Source organism: Prionailurus bengalensis, chromosome A2, assembly GCF_016509475.1.
Source record: "Prionailurus bengalensis isolate Pbe53 chromosome A2, Fcat_Pben_1.1_paternal_pri, whole genome shotgun sequence".
NCBI lineage: Eukaryota > Metazoa > Chordata > Mammalia > Carnivora > Felidae > Prionailurus > Prionailurus bengalensis.
In genome coordinates, this window is record NC_057348.1 from 20127194 (window position 1) to 20146106 (window position 18913).

Genomic DNA, 18913 nt, shown 5'->3' on the forward strand with positions numbered 1-18913 from the left:
GTGCATGATGGGCATTGAGGAGGGCACCTGTTGGGATGAGCACTGGGTGTTGTATGGAAACCAATTTGACAATAAATTTCATATTAAAAAAAAGAAAGAAAAGATTAGATTGATAGTGATATGGTTAAAATAAAAAATAAAGGAAACCAAAAAAAAAATCCTTCCATAGAGAAGAAAGACCAGGATAAACAAAATACTTTGCACCATTGGAAGGAAATAACCTGGCCCTCAAGACAACTAGAGATTAGTAAAGAACTTAAAAAAAAAAAAAAATCTCTCAGCACCCTCAGAGAGAGTCAAGATCCATTATGTAAAATAAAGTACTCTGAAAAAGAAATAGAGAATGTGATTTCCCAAATAAAACATTCAAAAAGAGAACAGTGAGATAATTTTATGTTATTTCTGGGAAAATAAAACAAAAAGATGGGAAATGTTTGAAAAAAGAAGAGCAATACAAAGGTTCAGTCCAGGGGGCCTAATATCAGATAGTGTAATTTCCAGAAAAAGAACACAGGCAATAAAGAGGAGATCCTAAAGAAATGATAGAAGAGAATTTCCCAGAGCCAAAGAGCCAGGAGTCTTGGATTGGAAGATCCCACCAAATACCTAATATAATGAATGGGGAAAAGCCCAAAATCCACAGCAAGGCATTGTAAGATATTTCAGTATTCCAGGGATGAAGAGAAGATCCTAAAAGGTTTTCAGGCAGGAAAACAAGTCTTCTTACAAAATAATAAGAATCACACCAACCTCAAAAGTTTTATCAGTAATACCAGATTCTAGGATATAATGAAGTAGTATCTTCACAATTCTGTAGGAAATGGTTTGCCAGCCAGAATTGTATTAACAGCAAAACTATCTAATTAAGTGTAAGGGCCAGCTAAAGCCATTTTAAAGTATTCATGGAAGTGGAAGTTACCTTTCATGGCTCCTTTCTTAAGAAGGGACTTGACAAGTGAATGTGTTCTTACAAAAGTGGAACAGCACATTAGGCAGGAGGAAACACAAAATCTAATAAAGTCGATCCAACCCAGAGTGGTGCTGTTCTTCCTTAGAAAAGAAAAAAAAAGGGGCGCCTGGGTGGCGCAGTCAGTTAAGCGTCCGACTTCAGCCAGGTCACCATCTCGCGGTCTGTGAGTTCGAGCCCCGCGTCGGGCTCTGGGCTGATGGCTCAGAGCCTGGAGCCTGCTTCAGATTCTGTGTCTCCCTCTCTCTCTGACCCTCCCCTGCTCACTCTCTGTCTCTGTCTCTCAAAAATGAATAAACGTTAAAAAAAAAAATTTAAAAAAAAAAAAAAGAAAAGAAAAGAAAAGAAAAAAAAAAGTACAACCCTAAATTGGCTATTTGTGAACTTTTGAAGTGACAGAGTTATGTCCTTGTTTGTTTCATTAAATTACACCCTCTCTTGACTGTCAGTAGGGTTACCTGGCACACACCACAGACTCCTTGTATGATATAATATGGATTCAGGTGTACCATAGACCAGACAGTATTCTCTAAATCTAACTTCAGCAATAAAAATCTTAGCAAAATACTGTATGTTACACATGGCATAGCTACTGATCCTATTTCCTCAGCCACAAACAGTACTGTTATAAAATGGTATTGTATTTATTAATAAATCAAAGGCAGTAATAATTTCAAAAATAATATTACTATGTGCCAAGCAAATTGTAAACTTGAACCAATGACACCAAGTTGTATATAAATCATTATGTTGCAGTTTAGCTGTAATTATACATACCAGTAAATAAGGAAGAGAAATATTCAAGAAGTATCAATATCTCTTTATAATAAAACATGGAGAACAGACCAATCAGATTTGGCAATCAAATCTGAAAACTTAAAGATACATGATAGCTTGGAAATGAGTTTATATCATATTTGAAAAAGGCAAAGACCACTAAGAATACCTGTCAGTAAATTGCAGAGCTGTTACACCTTCATTAATAACTTTTACTCAGCAAAGTGTGTATGTGTATTGGGGGGTGTATTTATATGTCCATTTTAATAAACATACAAATCAGGAACATAGTTCTATCCTCCTCCCTACTTCTTTCCTTACACCCTCCCTTCTCCCCTATTCCTCCTCTCCCAGCTTCTCTCTATCCTCTTCCGTCTTTTCTCTATCCCACTGCACTTCTTTCTTTTCCTTCTTCCTCTTCTTTCCATTTATCCCTTTACTCCCAGTAGAAAATGTAAAACCTTGAGTGAGACCTTTTACATATATCATTACTAAAGGAAAAAGACATATTGCCCCCAAATCAATAGGACTATTTTCTCTGGTTCTCACTTGAACTAACCCTTTAAATTTTTTTCCTTCTTACTTTGAAAAAAGTAATATAAGTAAATATTAATCATATGTAATTTTAAACTTTTATGCCTTTTCCATAAGTCTTTACAGAGACATCATAGCTCTGCCTTTTCAAAATCTATTTCAGAAGCTATTAAGAACAGCTAATGGGATGCCTGGGTGGATCAGCTGATTAGGCATCTAACTCTTACTCTCAGCCCAGGTCATGATCTCACGGATTGTGAGTTCAAGCCCTGTGTTGGGCTCTTCTCTGACAGAGCGAAGCCTGCTTGAGACTCTCTGTCTCCCTCTCTCTGTCCCTCTCCCACACATGCTTTCTCTCTCTCTTTCTCAAAAATAAATAAATAAACATTAAAAAAAAAAAACAGCTATTAATTATGGAGTACATCTGCTTATATAAGGTGGCAGGTACATGGTCTAACTTATGCATTTTTAACTTTATTTATATTTTGAGAGAGACACAGCGTGTGAGGAGGGGAGAGGCAGAGAGAGAGGGAGAAGGAGAATCCCAAGCAGGCTCCATGCTGTCAGCGCACAGCCCAATGTAGGGCTCAATCTCACGAACCATGAGATCATGACCTGAGCTGATATCAAGAGTTGGATGCTTAACCACCTGAGCTACCCAGGTGCCCCTTACATATGTATTGTTATAATGAAATGCTATTATGCATTTCCAAGACAAGAGCTCTGTTTTCCCTGATGAGGGAACTGAGGCTCCAAAGTACTTTTTCCAGTGTTGCATAGTGAGTGGTAGAGCTGGGTTATGTACCCAGAACTGATCCCAAAGCTCATATACTTTAGGCAGGACCTTACCATCTCTCCAGTTTTTCTAAGATATTATTTTATTTTATTTTAGATGTTTATATTTGTTTTTGAGAGAGAGAGAGCACACGCACATGAGTACAAGTGGGGGAGGGGCAGAGGAAGAGGGGGGACAGAGGATCCAGAGCAGGCTCTGTGCTGACAGCAGAGAGCCTCATGTGGGGCTCAACCCCATAAACTGTGAGACCATGACCTGAGCCGAAGTTGGACACTCAACTGACTGAGCCACCCAGGCGCCCCCACCATCTCTCTGATTTTTAAGTGTGAGTCTTAAAACCAAGCAAATTATTGCCAGTATTTCTAGTTTGTGGGTTATTTGATCTTTGTCTTATTCTCCTAGTGTGAATACTGTATGTCCCATTATATATCTGATTTAACACTGAATTAGAACTTCCAAGGATAGAAACAAAACTGGTAATATACTTTTTTAAAGAGTTTAAATTAAATACAGAGCTCTCCACATCTACATAACCAATTTTTATTTTGTTTCCTGAGATTAAGAATATATTAATAAGAATATATTATTTATTTATTATTTATTTCTAAAAATTATTATATTAAAATTCAGCATCCTTTATTGATAAAACCCCCCAAGAAAGCAGGGATAGAAGGAACATACCTCAACATCATAAAGGCCATGTATGAAAGGCCCACAGCTAATATCATCCTCACTGGGGAAAAACTAAAGGCTTTCTCCCTAAGGTCAGGAACATGACAGGGATCTCCACTCTCACGACTATTGTTCAACATAGTACTGGAAGTCCTAGCATCAACAGTCAGACAACAAAAATAAAGAAAAAGAGTATAAATTTACAAAGAAGTCAAACTTTCACCCTTTGCAGATGACATAATACTCTACATGGAAAACCCAAAAGATTCCACTGAAAAAGTGCTAGAACTGTTGCATTAAGTCAGCATAGTCACAGCATATAAAATCAACAATCAAATTGGTTGCATTTCTATATACCAATAATGAAGCAGCAGAAAGAGAAATCAAGCAATAGTTCCCATTTACAATTGCATCAAAAACCATAAGATACCTAGGAATAAACCTAACCAAAGAGGTAAAAGATCTGTACACTGAAAACTATAGAAAGTTTATTAAAGAAATTAAAGATGACACAAAGAAATAGAAAAACATTCCACGCTCATGGATTGGAAGAACACATATTGTTAAAATGTTGATACTACCCAAAGCAATCTACACAGTTAGTGCAATCCCTATCAAAATAACACCAGCAGTCTTCATAGAGCTAGAACAATCCTAAAATTTGTTTGGAAGCACAAAAGACCCCAAATAGCCAAAATAATGTTGAAAAAGAAAAGGAAAGCTGGAGGCATTGTAACTCTGAACTTTAAGCTATATTACAAAGCTGTAGTCAAGGCAGTATGATAGTGGCATAAACACAGACACATAGGTCAATGTACTAGAATAGAGAACCCAGAAATGGAGCCACAAATATATGGCCAACTAATCTTCGACAAAGCAAGAAAGAACATCCAATGGGAAAAAGACAGTCTCTTTAGCAAATGGTGCTGGGAGAACTGGACAGCAACAAGAAGAAGAATGAAACTGGGCCACTTTCTTATGCTGTACACAAAAATAAATTCAGAATGGATTAAAGACCAGAATGGATTAATGTGAGATAGGAGCCATTCAAATCCTACAGGAGAACACAGGCAGCAACTTCTTTGACCTAGGCCACAGCAACTTCTTACTTAACATGTCTCCAGAGGCAACAGAAAGAGAAGCAAGAATGAATTATTGGGACCTCATCAAGATAAGAAGCTTCTGCACAGCAAAGAAAACAATCAACAAAACTAAAAGGCAACCGATGGAATGGGAGAAGGTTTGCAAATGACATGTCGGATAAGGGTTAGTATCCAAAATCTATAAAGAACTTAGCAAACTCAACACCCAAAACCAAATAATCCAGTGAAGAAATGGGCAGAAGACACGTATAGACACTTTTCCAAAGAAGACATCCAGATGGCTAACAGACACATGAAAAGATGTTTCAACATCACTCATCTCAGGGAAATTCTAATGAAGACCACAGTGAGATACCATGTCACACCTGTCAGAATGGCTACAATTAACAACTTAGGAAACACCAGGGGTTGGCGAGGATGTGGAGAAAGGGCAACCCTTTTGCACTGTTGGTGGGTATGCAAATTTTTGTGGTCACTCTGGGAAACAGTATGGAGGTTCCTCAAAAAATTAAAAGTAGAACCACCCTATGATCCAGCTATACCCTACTAGGTATTTATCCAAAGGATAGAAAAATGCTGATTCAATGGGGTTCATGAACCCCAATGTTATAGCAGCGCTATCAACAATAGCCAAATTATGGAAAGAGCCCAAATGTCCATCAGCTGATAAATGGATAAGGAAGGTGTGGTGTGGTGTGTGCAGGCGCGCATGAGTGATATGGAATATTACATGGCAATCAAGAAGAATGAAATCTTGCCATTTGTAACAACATGGATGGAACTAGAGTGTCTTATTCCAAGTGAAATAAGTCAGAGAAAGACAAATACCATATGATTTCACTTATATGTGAAATTTAAGAAACACAGCACATGGACTTAGGGGAAGTGAAGGAAAAACAAGATAAATAGAGGGAGACAAACCATAACAGACTGTTAAAGACAGAGCGAATTGAGGGTTGCTGGAGGGGAGGTGAATGAGGGGATGGACTAAATGGGTGATAGGCATTAAGGATGGCATTTGTTGGGATGAGCACTGGGTGTTATATATATAAGTGATGAATCACTGGGTTCCACTTCTGAAACCAATACTACACTGTATGGTAACTAACTTCAATTTAAATAAATAAATTTTTAAAAAGAATTATTTGGCAAAAAAAATTGGAACAATATAACATATTTATTGGCCTATTTACATATGGGTACACTCATTTCATAAGTAAAAATTGGTATCATGTAACAATCAGCACTTATAATGTTATGTTCTTCTGGACCACTTTCTTACTCCATACACAAAAATAAACTCAAAATGGATGAAAGACCTAAATGTAAGACAGGAAGCCATCAAACTCCCCGAGGAGAAAGCAGGCAAAAACCTCTTTGATCTTGGCCGCAGCACCTTCTTACTCAATGTGTCTCTGGAGGCAAGGGAAACAAAAGCAAAAATGAAGTACTGGGACCTCATCAAAATAAAAAACTTCTGCACAGTGAAGGAAACAATCAGCAAAACTATAAGGCAACTGACAGAATGGGGGAAGATATTTATAAATGGCATATCAGATAAAGGGTTAGTATCTAAAATCTATAAAGAACTTACCAAACTCAACACCCAAAAAACAAATAATCCATTGAAGAAATGGGCAAAAGACACGAACTGACACTTCTCCAAAGAACACATCCAGATGGCCAACCGACACATGAAAAAATGCTCAATATCACTCATCATCAGGGAAATACAAATCAAAACCACAATGAGATACCACATTACACCTGTCAGAAAGGCGAACATTAACAACTCAGGCAACAACAGATGTTGGCGAGGATGTGGAGAAAGAGGATCTCTTTTCCGTTGTTGGTGGGAATGCAAGCTGGTGCAGCCACTCTGGAAAGCAGCTACTCTGGAAAACACTCAAAAAACTAAAAATAGAACTACCCTATGACCCAGCAATTGCACTGTTAGGCATTTATCCATGGGATACTGGTGTGCTGTTTCGAAGGGACACATGCACCCCCATGTTTATAGCAGTACTATCAACAATAGCCAAAGTATGGAAAGAGCCTAAATGCCCATCGATGGATGAATGGATAAAGAAGATGTGGTATATATATACAATGAAGTATTACTCGGCAATCAAAAAGAGTGAAATGTTGCTATTTGCAACTACGTGGATGGAACTGGAGGGTATTATGCTAAGTGAAATTAGTCAGAGAAAGACAAAAATCATGACTTCACTCATACGAGGACTTTAAGAGACAAAACAAATGAACATAAGGGAAGGGAAACAAAAATAATATAAAAACAGGGAGGGGGACAAAACAGAAAAGATTCATAAATATGCAGAACAAACTGAGAGTTACGGGAGGGGTTGTGGGAGGGGTGATGGGATAAATGGGTAAGGGACACTAAGGAATCTACTCCTGAAATCATTGTTGCACTATATGCTAACTAATTTAGATGTAAATTTTAAAAAATAAAAAATTAAATTAAAAAAAAGTTATGTTCATATATTTTTAGAAACTGAAATATAGGAAGGGCATAAAACAAAGTTGTGCTCAAATGAGCTGGCCGTTATCTCTGCATAAGTCTGTTCAAAGAGTAAGTCAGTTAATTATATCCTCTCCAAAGGAATTTTAAAATTATTTCTAGTAATATAATTTTAATGTGTTAATATTTTCAGCACCTTCCATAAAGATGTTACTAGAAGTTTCTTCTCTTTAATCTCACATTATATAGCATAGCTAAATTAAATTTGTGTTAATTCAGGATTGACACATTTTAACTGATCTTTACCTTAGAAAAACACCTAAGGAATGCTTTATTCATAGAATAATTTATGAGATTTTTGTATTTCTTCTTCAGGTAGAAAGTACAGATTTGAATATAGTCTAAACACTTTATAAGCTGTTGAATTAGGGTAATGTTTCTATTGATCATAAATATCAAATGAAACAATCGGTATCTTTTTATTCCAAAGTCTCAACATTAAGACAAATCACCAATAAATACATAATTTCCAGTTCTTCTCTTGTCTTTATCTTCTTCTGTCATATTCTCCTACCGCCCCCCCCCTTTTGTACCTTCTCTCTCAGATTTTTCATATATCTTAACCCACCCATATCCCGTTCTTCCCGCTTAGTTCTTCCCTCACCAAGAAATTCCTTTTAGAGGAAGCAGCACAAGCAGAAGCTTGGGTTGTAGTATGCAGAAAATCCTGCTACCCCATCCCCCACCCCAGCAAGTTTCCTCTGAGTAGATTTTAGCTAGGACTCGGAAGGTCTTATGACTCAGTACTTTTCCTTTAAGGACATGGTGATATTGTCCAGCTTTAGGACATCTGAAATTAGCAGAAGTTTCCAGTGACTTCTTAGAGTTACTCTGATACAGGGTGTTGTGCCTGTCAATTAGTAACTTGCCATATCCAAGAAATCTGAGATAACAATGTTTAAAGTATGCATGTGTCAAAATCCTTTGGTGAAGTTATGTTCAAATGGCTAAATTTCTCTCTCCCTCCCTCTCTCCCCTCAGTCCTCTCTGTGTCTGTCTCTCTGCATCTGTTTTGCTCATCATCATCCCCTGAACTTAGCACAATACCTGCCCTTGGCAGGCACCATGTGAATGTATCTAATACAACAGGTTTGTTTTTATGCCTGGTGACCACTCATTCACCAATCTGTATTTGTTTCCTCTGGATTGATACACTGACACAAAAATCATCCCTCAAACTATTGTGACTAAATTGATTACAGTCACTTATTAGTACTTAACCGTCATGGTTATTAGTAGAAAGATAGCAGGTAGAACTGGGAATACCATAGGCTCAGAGTAAGACAGACATAGTTTGAGACAAGCCCAACTCTGCTGCCTTAATAGTCCACCTAGTTAACCTCTCTGTACTTTAGTTTTCTCAATTTTAAAATGGATCTAATACTGTCTACTTCCCATAGTGCTTAAAGATGATATATATAAAATGCCTGTCCCAAGTAAATGTTCAGTAAAGGGTAGCTGTTATTAGTTATGTCATATTATATTATTGTATAAATATAAATATACTAGGCTTTCATTAGTGTAGTTATTAGGCATATGCTCTCTTTACAATAAGCGTTAGAAAAAGCCAGTACATACAGGAAATCCTAGTATCGCTAGTCTTTCTCAACCAATTTTGGGAGAGAACTAAGTTCTGGCGCCTTAACACATCCATTGTATATGATTAATTAACTTCAAATTATTTTCTATGTTCTGTGGTTTAGATGAGGAACCCCAGAAGAAAAAGATACAATAGAAAATAGAATATAAAACATTCTTACACACACACACACACACACACACACACACATATTAGAATGCGCATATATATGTGCATACATATATATATATGATTCAAATAATTTGATACAGAGTTTCAGGGCCTTTAAAGAGCTGCACCTGAAAGAATGTAGGACTAGGAATATCTTTTATTCACTGCTGTGTCCATAAGTTCAGCATGAGCCTAGCACAGAGTAGGTGGTAATAAAGTATTGAACTATTGGAATGAATGAGTGATCAGTGCCAGGTGGCAAGACAAGACTAAATGTTTTTGTGAAGAATGTGCACCTATAGGATTAGACTATTTTTGAAAACTCAGCTCTGTACTACATCTGTATATAGATATACATAGATGTATTAATTCTCCTGCTTGTGTCCCTCTGTTCAAGAGTCTCTTTTTCAGATATTGTATCTCTTTGATCACCATCCTTGTAATTTAAGCCATATTTTTGTTAATGATGCCACACGTAATTATGATAATTATAACAGCAGTAATAGTTTGCAGTGCCAGACAGTGTGCTAAATGCTTCCATGGATTGATCTTTACAACAGCCTGTGATAGTAGATAAGATAGTGTGGCCTGGTGGAAGAGCCAAAATGCAAACCAGGCAATCTGACACCAGAGCCCATGCTCCTCAGTACTCTGTTGCACTGCCTCCCCACGCTGCGAAGACAAGGAAGAGACTAAATTGACCACTCCCTGCACTTACTGTTCACTATTCTTAGAGTAAACCACTGAGAGAAATAGAAATAGTCAGAAATCTCTTTTCCAGAATAAAATTTGTAGTGAACGAGTGTGGCTTCTCACCATGCAGCATCTCTGCCTTTTTTTCAGTGAGGCCAGTCCTCCAATTTAGCTTTGGAAAACTACTCTTCCTCCTTTGAAGACTATCTCAGTAGAAGGAACTTAGTCTTTGGTTTTTATAAGATCACCCATTAATAATTTTTCTATTGCCTATGATAATGAAGTCAAGAAACTAAAAGGCACTGTGCTCTAGTGAGAGGGGAGAATCAGTGTGATGAATATGAACATTTGCTTGACTCACAACTGCTGTATTCTCCATACCCAGCACCATTGGTGGGAAATGATAGGTCCTCAGAGAGTACCTATGGGGTGAGTGGATGGGTGTCTGCATGGATAGTTGAATGGACAAGCAAGCTAAGTGTATCAGAGTGCTAAGACAGAGTGTACATAAATGCCAGTCTCCAGACATGCCCATTGCTCTGTGTGGTACACAACCACAGAGCATATACACTAATCCTAGTCCTATTGACTTAGGTCCATTGGAATTTTTTTCTTATGCTGTTGTTTTGAAAACATCTGTTTTGAGTGGAATATGTGCACAGTATTTTTGTTATTTAATTGTAATATTTAGACTATCATATATTTTGTGAGCACTAATGGTTAAAGAATATGTATGGAATTTTGATTCATTTTTGTATTTAAAATGTTTCAAAAGAAGGACTACAGAAATTTGGAAAATGTTTTTAATGATGAGTTGGATGATTCCACTTCCCTAATGCAAATACTAATGCCATTATGGGGCGCCTGGGTGGCACAGTCGGTTAAGCGTCCGACTTCAGCCAGGTCACGATCTCGCGGTCCATGAGTACGAGCCCCGCGTCAGGCTCTGGGCTGATGGCTCAGAGCCTGGAGCCTGTTTCAATTCTGTGTCTCCCTCTCTCTGCCCCTCCCCCGTTCATGCTCTGTCTCTCTCTGTCCCAAAAATAAATAAACGTTGAAAAAAAAATTTAAAAAAAAATAAATAAAAATCTTTCCTCTGTTTTTCTAAATGTATATAAAAGTATTTTAAATACTTTGAGATCATATCTGCAAAATTATCTTTATGGTGTAAATTGCTTTTTATGATAAGAAAGGTAGAAAGGATGTGCTTCAGCTTTCTCTTGCTTTCCATGACACTGCTGCTTTTACATCCCTTAAGTGTTAGAATCCAGAGACCTGAAATATCAGAGAATTAAGAATAGTTAATATGAGGTGACTGAATGGAATATTTCCTTGATGTAAGAACTCAGGATCCCAGTGGTGAAAAATGAAATGTCTTATCAACTTAAGTATATTCTATAATCAGATTCAATGGCATGGCTTTACCATTAAACTGTAAGCTATCATAGTTAAAGCCAACAGTGTATTACTACTGATCTCAACATGCAAAACTGAGGATTTTGTTTTTTGCACATAGTACCAAAAATTATTTCTTCTTTAAAAATTCATGTTTTTCTATTAAGGATAATGTAAGGTATAATATATATATAATAGAAAAACTTGAGTTTTTATCTTTTAGTAGAAAAATAGATTTCTTCTTTATTCTTGCCTGCTGAAAAGTACCAATCTAAATTTTGATTCTTAATCATGGTAATCGCTTTAGCCTATACAATTAGTATATTTGCTCCCACCTTTTTCATATAAGTTCTTATTTTTATTTTAGCAATCTTACTGCAACTTCTTTAACCTCTTCATATCTTTTCCTATGAATAGGTTATAAATTATAAAGAAAACAAATCTGCATTTTGGATGTACACATAGTTTTATCTTAGATGAGTGGTGCTTTTATGCACAGAAAGAGTCTACGGAATTAGTTTTTCTAGCATCTTCCTTTAAAAATTTTTTTTAATGTTTATTTATTTTTGATGACAGAGCATGAGCAGGAGAGGGGCAGAAAGAGAAGGAGACACAGAATCCGAAGCAGGCTCCAGGCTCTGAGCTGTCAGCACAGAGCCCAATGCAGGGTTTGAACACAGGAACCGTGAGACCATGACCTGAGCCACAGTTGGTTGCTTAACCAACTGAGTCACCTAAGTGCCCCTATTTTGCTAGCATTTTCTAAAAGCAGTTCATCATCTAGGTGAAGAGAAAAAAAATATACTCCTTTCATTGTCTATAGAATACTTTTGCGAGATGCAGTGATTTATAACCCTTGTGCTGTAGTATAGGGTGGTCACAGAGCAGCTCTGACACCCTGATAAGAGTTATTGACTATCTCCTCAGAAAAAATTCATACATGAATACACACATACTGTTGTAAGCAGTTTTGGGGGCCACAATTCCCTAACTCCATTTGACTCCAGGTTTAGAAAGTAAGAAAGGAGCTAACATTTACTGAATATAAATTATGTTTCATATTTGAACCCAAGATTTCTGGTTCTCTGGAGTTATTTTCACTGTTTCATACTAACTGCCAATCAATTGCCAATCACTATCTTTTATTCTTTCCTCCCCTAGTTATACCAGATCTTCTGAATATGGGGGTATTTTTAGGAGTAATACTCCTTGGTTAAACTTTCATCTAAAGTTTCTTAAGATATTGACTAATGTGTGGTAAAGTCTTTACTATAACCAATGTCAGTATTAATTAAATTGGAAATGAGATAAAAACTCAACTAGGGGCTCCCAGGTGGTTCAGTCAGTTAAGTGTCGACTTCGGCTCAGGTCATGATCTCATGGTTCATGGGTTCAAGCCCCACATCAGGCTCTGTGCTGACAGCCTATTTCGGATTCTGTGTCTCCCTCTCTCTCTGCCCCTCCCTGCTCATGCTCTATCCCTGTCTCTCAAAAATGAATAAACATTAAAAAAATTTTTTTAACTCTTATTCATTTTTGAGAGACAGAGACAGCTTGTGAGCGGATGAAGGGCAGAGAGAGAGGGAAGCACAAAATCTGAAGCAGGCTCCAGGCTCCAAGCTGTCAGCACAGAGCCCGACGCGGGGCTCAAACTCACAAACTGTGAGATCATGACCTGAGCAAAGTCGGACGCTTAACCAACTGAGCCACCAAGGTGACCCCCCCAAAGTTTTTTTAACTCAACTAAAACATACATTCTTTGAGTTTGATATCTTTCAGAGGTGATTTTTATGTGTTTGAATTACAAATCTACTTAGATCCTGAATGATTTTTTCTTGCTAATGAAAGTAATGCATGACTAAGCCTTGAGCATACTTGTAGGATTGGTAGGATGAGAAAAATGAACATGACTTATCAATGATCTATAGAAAATACATTCTTAATTCAAACAATCTGTTAGAGACATGATATTGAATAAATTTATTTTTCCATCAGAAGGGGGAACTACTTGGGGATTAAAACTATCACAGTCTTAAAATCCCCAGCCTCATTTATTTACCTACTGGTGAGCACAATTAGCTGTTACTGTATAAAGGCATGTCCCTGCTGGGGTAATGTCTCAACCTCTGTACACAAGGTTATGGCAAATAAGAACTTCTGGGCACATAAAAGGAGATGAGTAATTGAAGGACATGGCATGCTGAGTGTGTTCTTTCTCTTTACTAGGCATTTGGGCCTGGACTTGGTGCCTCGAAAGGACTTTGAAGTAGTGGATTCAGACCAGATTAGTGTCTCAGATCTCTATAAAATGGTAAGAAATCTAACACAGGGTAAGCTTGTTCCTACACACTTCATTATTTCTTTTGTTTGTTATTCCTAATTACACTATGAAACAGTATTGCTAAAATTGTTCCTTTGTCTTTGTCCCAGTGTATGTAAGGGATCTGCCTTATTCTGACACTACATATCACCATTGCTTTCTAAATGGAAATACTGTGCAAGGCTGTATTGTAATATCCAGGGATCATTTATCTGTTGGTTTTGCTAGTGAATGGAGTTCCTTCAGCCTGCATCCAAAATTCTGTCTCTCACCACCTCTTAAGAAGGGAAGGTAGTTGAAGCTGTAAAGATCCAGTTTATTGGTTAATGTAGTGATTGAACCTGGAAATAATTTAAAATATAGTAAGAGACAGACGTGATACATCCTTAGCTGTCTATTGGCTGTTACTAAAATGTATTGAGTTAATTGATGATGAAGATTACATTTTACAGCCTGAATGAGAAGTAACTAAAGGTAAAAAAATTTTAAGGTAAAACAAATAAAGATCAGAAGCCTCAGGTGACTATTAAGCTTAAACTAAGGGACTGGGTAAAATATTGCTTTGTGGAGTTATGTATTTGAGTGTTTATTGAAAGAATTACAAGTTTCTACTTAAGGAAAATGTAATTTTTTAGGTAACTTTGAGGATACAAAGTATGTTGCCTGGTCAAGGACCTTTGGAAATTTGCCTAAGTAACACACAAGTAACATATCAATTGCTAATGTATATTTGCTAGTGTAGGAAAGCATTTGTGTATAGTTGCCCTAACTATGCTCTGTTCAGTATGATGCTGTAAAGCATGAGATTTAGAGATTAAAGAAGAACAAGACTTATCCCATCCCTCGAGAATATCACCATCTGGAGTGTCGATGTTCTTTACCCTTTCTGGGTCATGGAGATCAGAGAGAATTTCTTCCCAGGACAATGCAAGTATGGTTTTGCATGCAAAGTTTTACCCTCAATTTTAAGTAATTGACAGTTACTTCTGATGTTTTCCCATGAAGTCCATACATGGCCCCCAGGTTGAGAAACTAGTCTAGTGGGATCAAATAGACCACAAACAAACAATTGCCGTATATGTGCTGTATGCCATAAATGTATTAAGATGTTGTTAGAAGGAGTGACTGATTATCTGGGGCTGGGAAAAATCAGTGAAAACTTCCAGAAACAGTAATACTTACTGTAAACCTTGAGGGGTAGACAGGGGATCACCCAGAAGACAAACAAGAAGGAGAGACATTCCAAAATGGAATAGAGAAGTGGTAGTTCCAGGAAACTATCAGATATTTGGTAAGTTTGGCACGTAAGTATGTGTTAATAATTGGGAGGTAAGTCACAGAAGGAGGCAAGGGTCAGATCATGAAGAGTTTTATAAGCCCCATGTTACACTTTGTCCAGTAGTCTGGTATAGCTATGGGAGTAACATGATCGGATATGGGTTTCAAATGCTGACTCTGTCTATAGAGAATGTAAAATGCAGAAGACTGGAATCAGGAAGGAAAGAGACCACAGAAGTGATTCAGGCAATAAATAATGACTAGACAGCAATAAGAATGAAGAAGAAATGCAGTAGAGAATCTAGATGTTAGTAAATAAAAATGATGAATTTTGATCAATTAGATGTGGAAAGTGAAGGGTGATTGAGAGTTTGAGGCTAAGACCTCCCCTCAGAATGGTGGCTTAGAGGATGCTATTTTTGATGAGGATTTTGCATTTTATTCTAAGTGTGACAGAAAGCCTATGAAGGTATTTGAGCAGAGGAATCACATAATCTGGCTTACATTTTAAAAGGATCCCTCCAGCTGATGTGTGCAGAAGGACCAGAGTGGGGCAAGAATGGAATTAGGGAGCAGTCATTCAAGCAAAATATTTTAATTTTTGGTATTTGGGCCAGAGTTGGAGCAATGAAAGTAGTAAGAAATTGTTGGATTCTGAATGTGTGTTGGAGACAAATCCATTCAGAGTTGGTGATAGATTGATTTGGTATATGTGTGTACAAAAAAGAGGAAGATCAGAGAAGAATGACTCCTATGTTTTGATCTTCCCAACTTTGACCTTGTAAAAGTGGAATAGGAAATACTGTGGGAGAGGCAGGTTTCGGAGTATAGCAGTGGAAATCAATACATTGGTCTGGTTTTTCTTTTCAAGTTTGATATGACTTTTAGACTGTCAAACTGAGATGTTGAAAGTCTGGTGTTCAGAAGTGAAGCTCAGATATAACAACTTCAGAGTCATCAGAATATTATGTGGTATTACCATTTAAAGATGTTGGATGAGATTACCATTACCTTCCACAAACCTTCATACAGTGAAACCCAGTATTCAGCAGATCCTACACAGCACTTCTGGACAGCCAGACATCAATAAACATTGGAGGAAACCTCCCACATAAAAGTCAGAGACAGAACAAATACATGTGAAAGGAAATTGGAAGAAACAGACAAGTCAATAGAAGAAAATGGTGGTTACTGTCTGCAAAGAGAAATCCAGAAACAGCCAAGAAACAGAGTAGAACAATCTAAGAAGCAATTGAAGGAGTTCTAGAAAATTACAAATGAGTTAACTGGGATAAACTTGATAAAAATATTAGAAAACAGGATGACACCAATAAAAAATTAGCAATAGGAGAGAAATGTTAGGAAAGTTAGAGGTTTGATCCAAGAGGTCCAATATCCAGATAATGGAGTTAAAGAAGAAAGAACAGAGATAAAGAAATAAAATTACTGAAGAAATCATATTAAAAATTTTTCCAGGGTAGTGATATCACCAAGATGGTGGAGTAGAAGATTCCATCCCTGTCCTACCATGAAGATCAACATTTAGACAGGCACAAATGAAAGATAGCTCTGGGAGAGCTTAGAAGAAAACCATCACTTAAGAAGCTTCAGCAACACAGTGGAGCAAAAAACCTCAGAATAATCAGACAAAAAGCATAGGAAGAACACTTTCATTTTGCTACATCATTCCATGCCCCAGGCTGGCACTACTCAGCACCAAGAAGGAACTCCCTAGCCTAAAAGGATTCCCCTCTCCAGGAAAAGGAGAAGAGGATAGGCGACCAGCCTTCCCAGCCCTTCAGGCACTGTATAAAGGATCCTCTTCAATTTTACCCCATCAAGGGACTGGCAAAGCTGAGACATCTAGAGATAGGTAGGAACAAGGAAAAGGACAGGGGCTACCCATATCTGCCATGCGGCAAGAGTGACCATGGTTCCCACTGGCCTGCTGGGTATAGGATCCCAGCAGCCTTCACTTCTGAGGACTTGAACAACCCTTATAGATGCTGCAAACCCCCTCAGCTTTCATCACTGAGGTCCTCGTCATGGGCCCTAGGAGACTGCTGCACCTCAGCATCTTTCACCTTTGAAGAAACCAGTGGCCAGCAAAGCTGCCACAGAACCCCTGCAAATTTTCTCACCCAAGTTTTTCACCCTGCAGGTATTTGCATTCACAGATGCCAGCCCACTAAGCACCTCCTGCTCCCTCCCCACCCCTCTCTGGGGCATTAAATATGCAGCAGCTAGCCTAGACCCTGTGGCTGTGCACATGTAACATGCAAGCCTAGATTCCCATGGCTGACCTCTGGGTTGTGCATATGTTCATATGTAGCCCCTGCTGCTGCGTACCTGCTGGCCCGACTTCTGTGATTGACCTTCATTGCCGTGCATGCTCCCATGGTGAACTCCTGTATACACAGGAGTGTATGCCAATAACCAAGGCCCCCACAGCTGCTTATGGGCCCAGATCTGCCCTTGACAGTTGTCCGTGGCCTTCATTGCTGGGCACACCTAAAGCTAACCCCTGAAGCTATGCACCTGCATACTGCCAGGCCAGTCTCTGTCCCAGTCTCCACTGCCTCCTACAGCTATGCGAATGCATGCCAGTAACCAGAGCCCCTGCAGTTGCTAGTGCATGTGCAGTTGGCATCTGCCTCTTGTGCTGGTCCCATTAACTGTGTGTCTTGCAGCTTTCCCCTGACACTTTGCAGGTACCTTGAAGCTGAAGGTATACCTACTACTAGCTCTGACCACCACTGCTGCCTGCCCAGGTTCCTAGACACTGGACTTGGAAGAGCCACTGAGGACCCCACCAACCATTGCAGACACTGTAGACCCTCTGCACCTCTCTACGAAATCCCATGGTTGTCGCTATTGTTGACCCATGTGGCCTAAGCCAGTGAGACACACACTCCTGGCCCCAGAATTGCCATATGCCCTACACTTGGCATCCTGCACCACTAGACCCAGAGTCATAGCATTCTCTAGCATCCCCCTACCTATCAGTGAAGATCTTTCCTCACTGAACTCATTCAGTATAGTCTTGAAATGGTGACTGCTCTTCACATACACAGATAAATATTCAAGAGTACAGGAATCACAAAGAATCAGGGAAATGTGACATGAGCAAAGGAACACAGTAAACTTTCAGTGACCCCAAAGAAATGGAGATATACAAATTGCTGACAGATAATTCAAAATAATTGTTCTAAGATGCTCAGAGGGCTTGTAGCCCTCACAAAAAAAAAAAATTCAACAAAACTGGGTAAATAATACAAGAACAAAATGAAAAGTTCAACAAAAAGAAAATATAAAAAACAATGAAATAAATTTTGGAGCTGAAGGATACAAAGACTGAAGAATCAATAGAAAGCTTCAATATCAGAATGGACTTCTACAACTATATGGTCAATGAATCTTCAACAAAGCAGGAAAGACTATTCAATGGAAAAAAACAAGACAGTCTTTTCAACAAATAGTGTTGGGAAAACTGGACAGAAACATGCAGAAGGATGAAACTGTAACACTTTCTTACAACAGACACAAAAATAAATTCAAAATGAAGGACCTAAACAGGAGACAGGAAACCATCAAAATGCTAGATAACACAGGCAACAACCTCTTCAACCTTGGCCGGAGTAACTTCTCACTAAGAGTAACATCTCACGAAAGGCCAGAAAAACAAAAGCAAACATGACCTATTGGGTCTTTTCTTAAAATGTATTACTTTAAATTTTTTTTATATAATTTTATTTTTTAAAATTTACATCCAAATTAGTTAGCACATAGTGCAACAGTGATTTCAGGAGTAGATTCCTTAGTGCCCCTTACCCATTTAGCCCATCCCCCCTCCCACACCCCCTCCAGTAACCCTCAGTTTATTCTCCATATTCATGAATCTCTTCTGTTTTGTCCCCCTCCTTGTTTTTTATATTATTTTTGTTTCCCTTCCCTTACATTAATCTGTTTTGTCTCTTAAAGTCCTCATATAAGTGAAGTCATATATTTGCCTTTCTCTGACTAATTTCATTATTTTTTAGTTTTTTTAACGTTTATTAATTTTTGAGAGAGAGAGCATGAGCAGGG

The 18913-nt window shown here is 38.1% G+C and overlaps 1 protein-coding gene across 13 annotated transcripts in view; it reads left to right on the plus strand.

The window, feature by feature from the left end:
• The window catches only part of DOCK3 (dedicator of cytokinesis 3), a 598286-nt gene that overhangs the window by 363174 nt on the left and 216199 nt on the right, over positions 1-18913 (plus strand). For all 13 annotated transcript variants that reach the window (XM_043587437.1, XM_043587445.1, XM_043587439.1 and 10 more), the window contains one exon: positions 13456-13540. In XM_043587437.1, coding sequence (XP_043443372.1) covers positions 13456-13540 — 85 coding nt within the window. The remainder of the gene's footprint in view (positions 1-13455; positions 13541-18913) is intronic.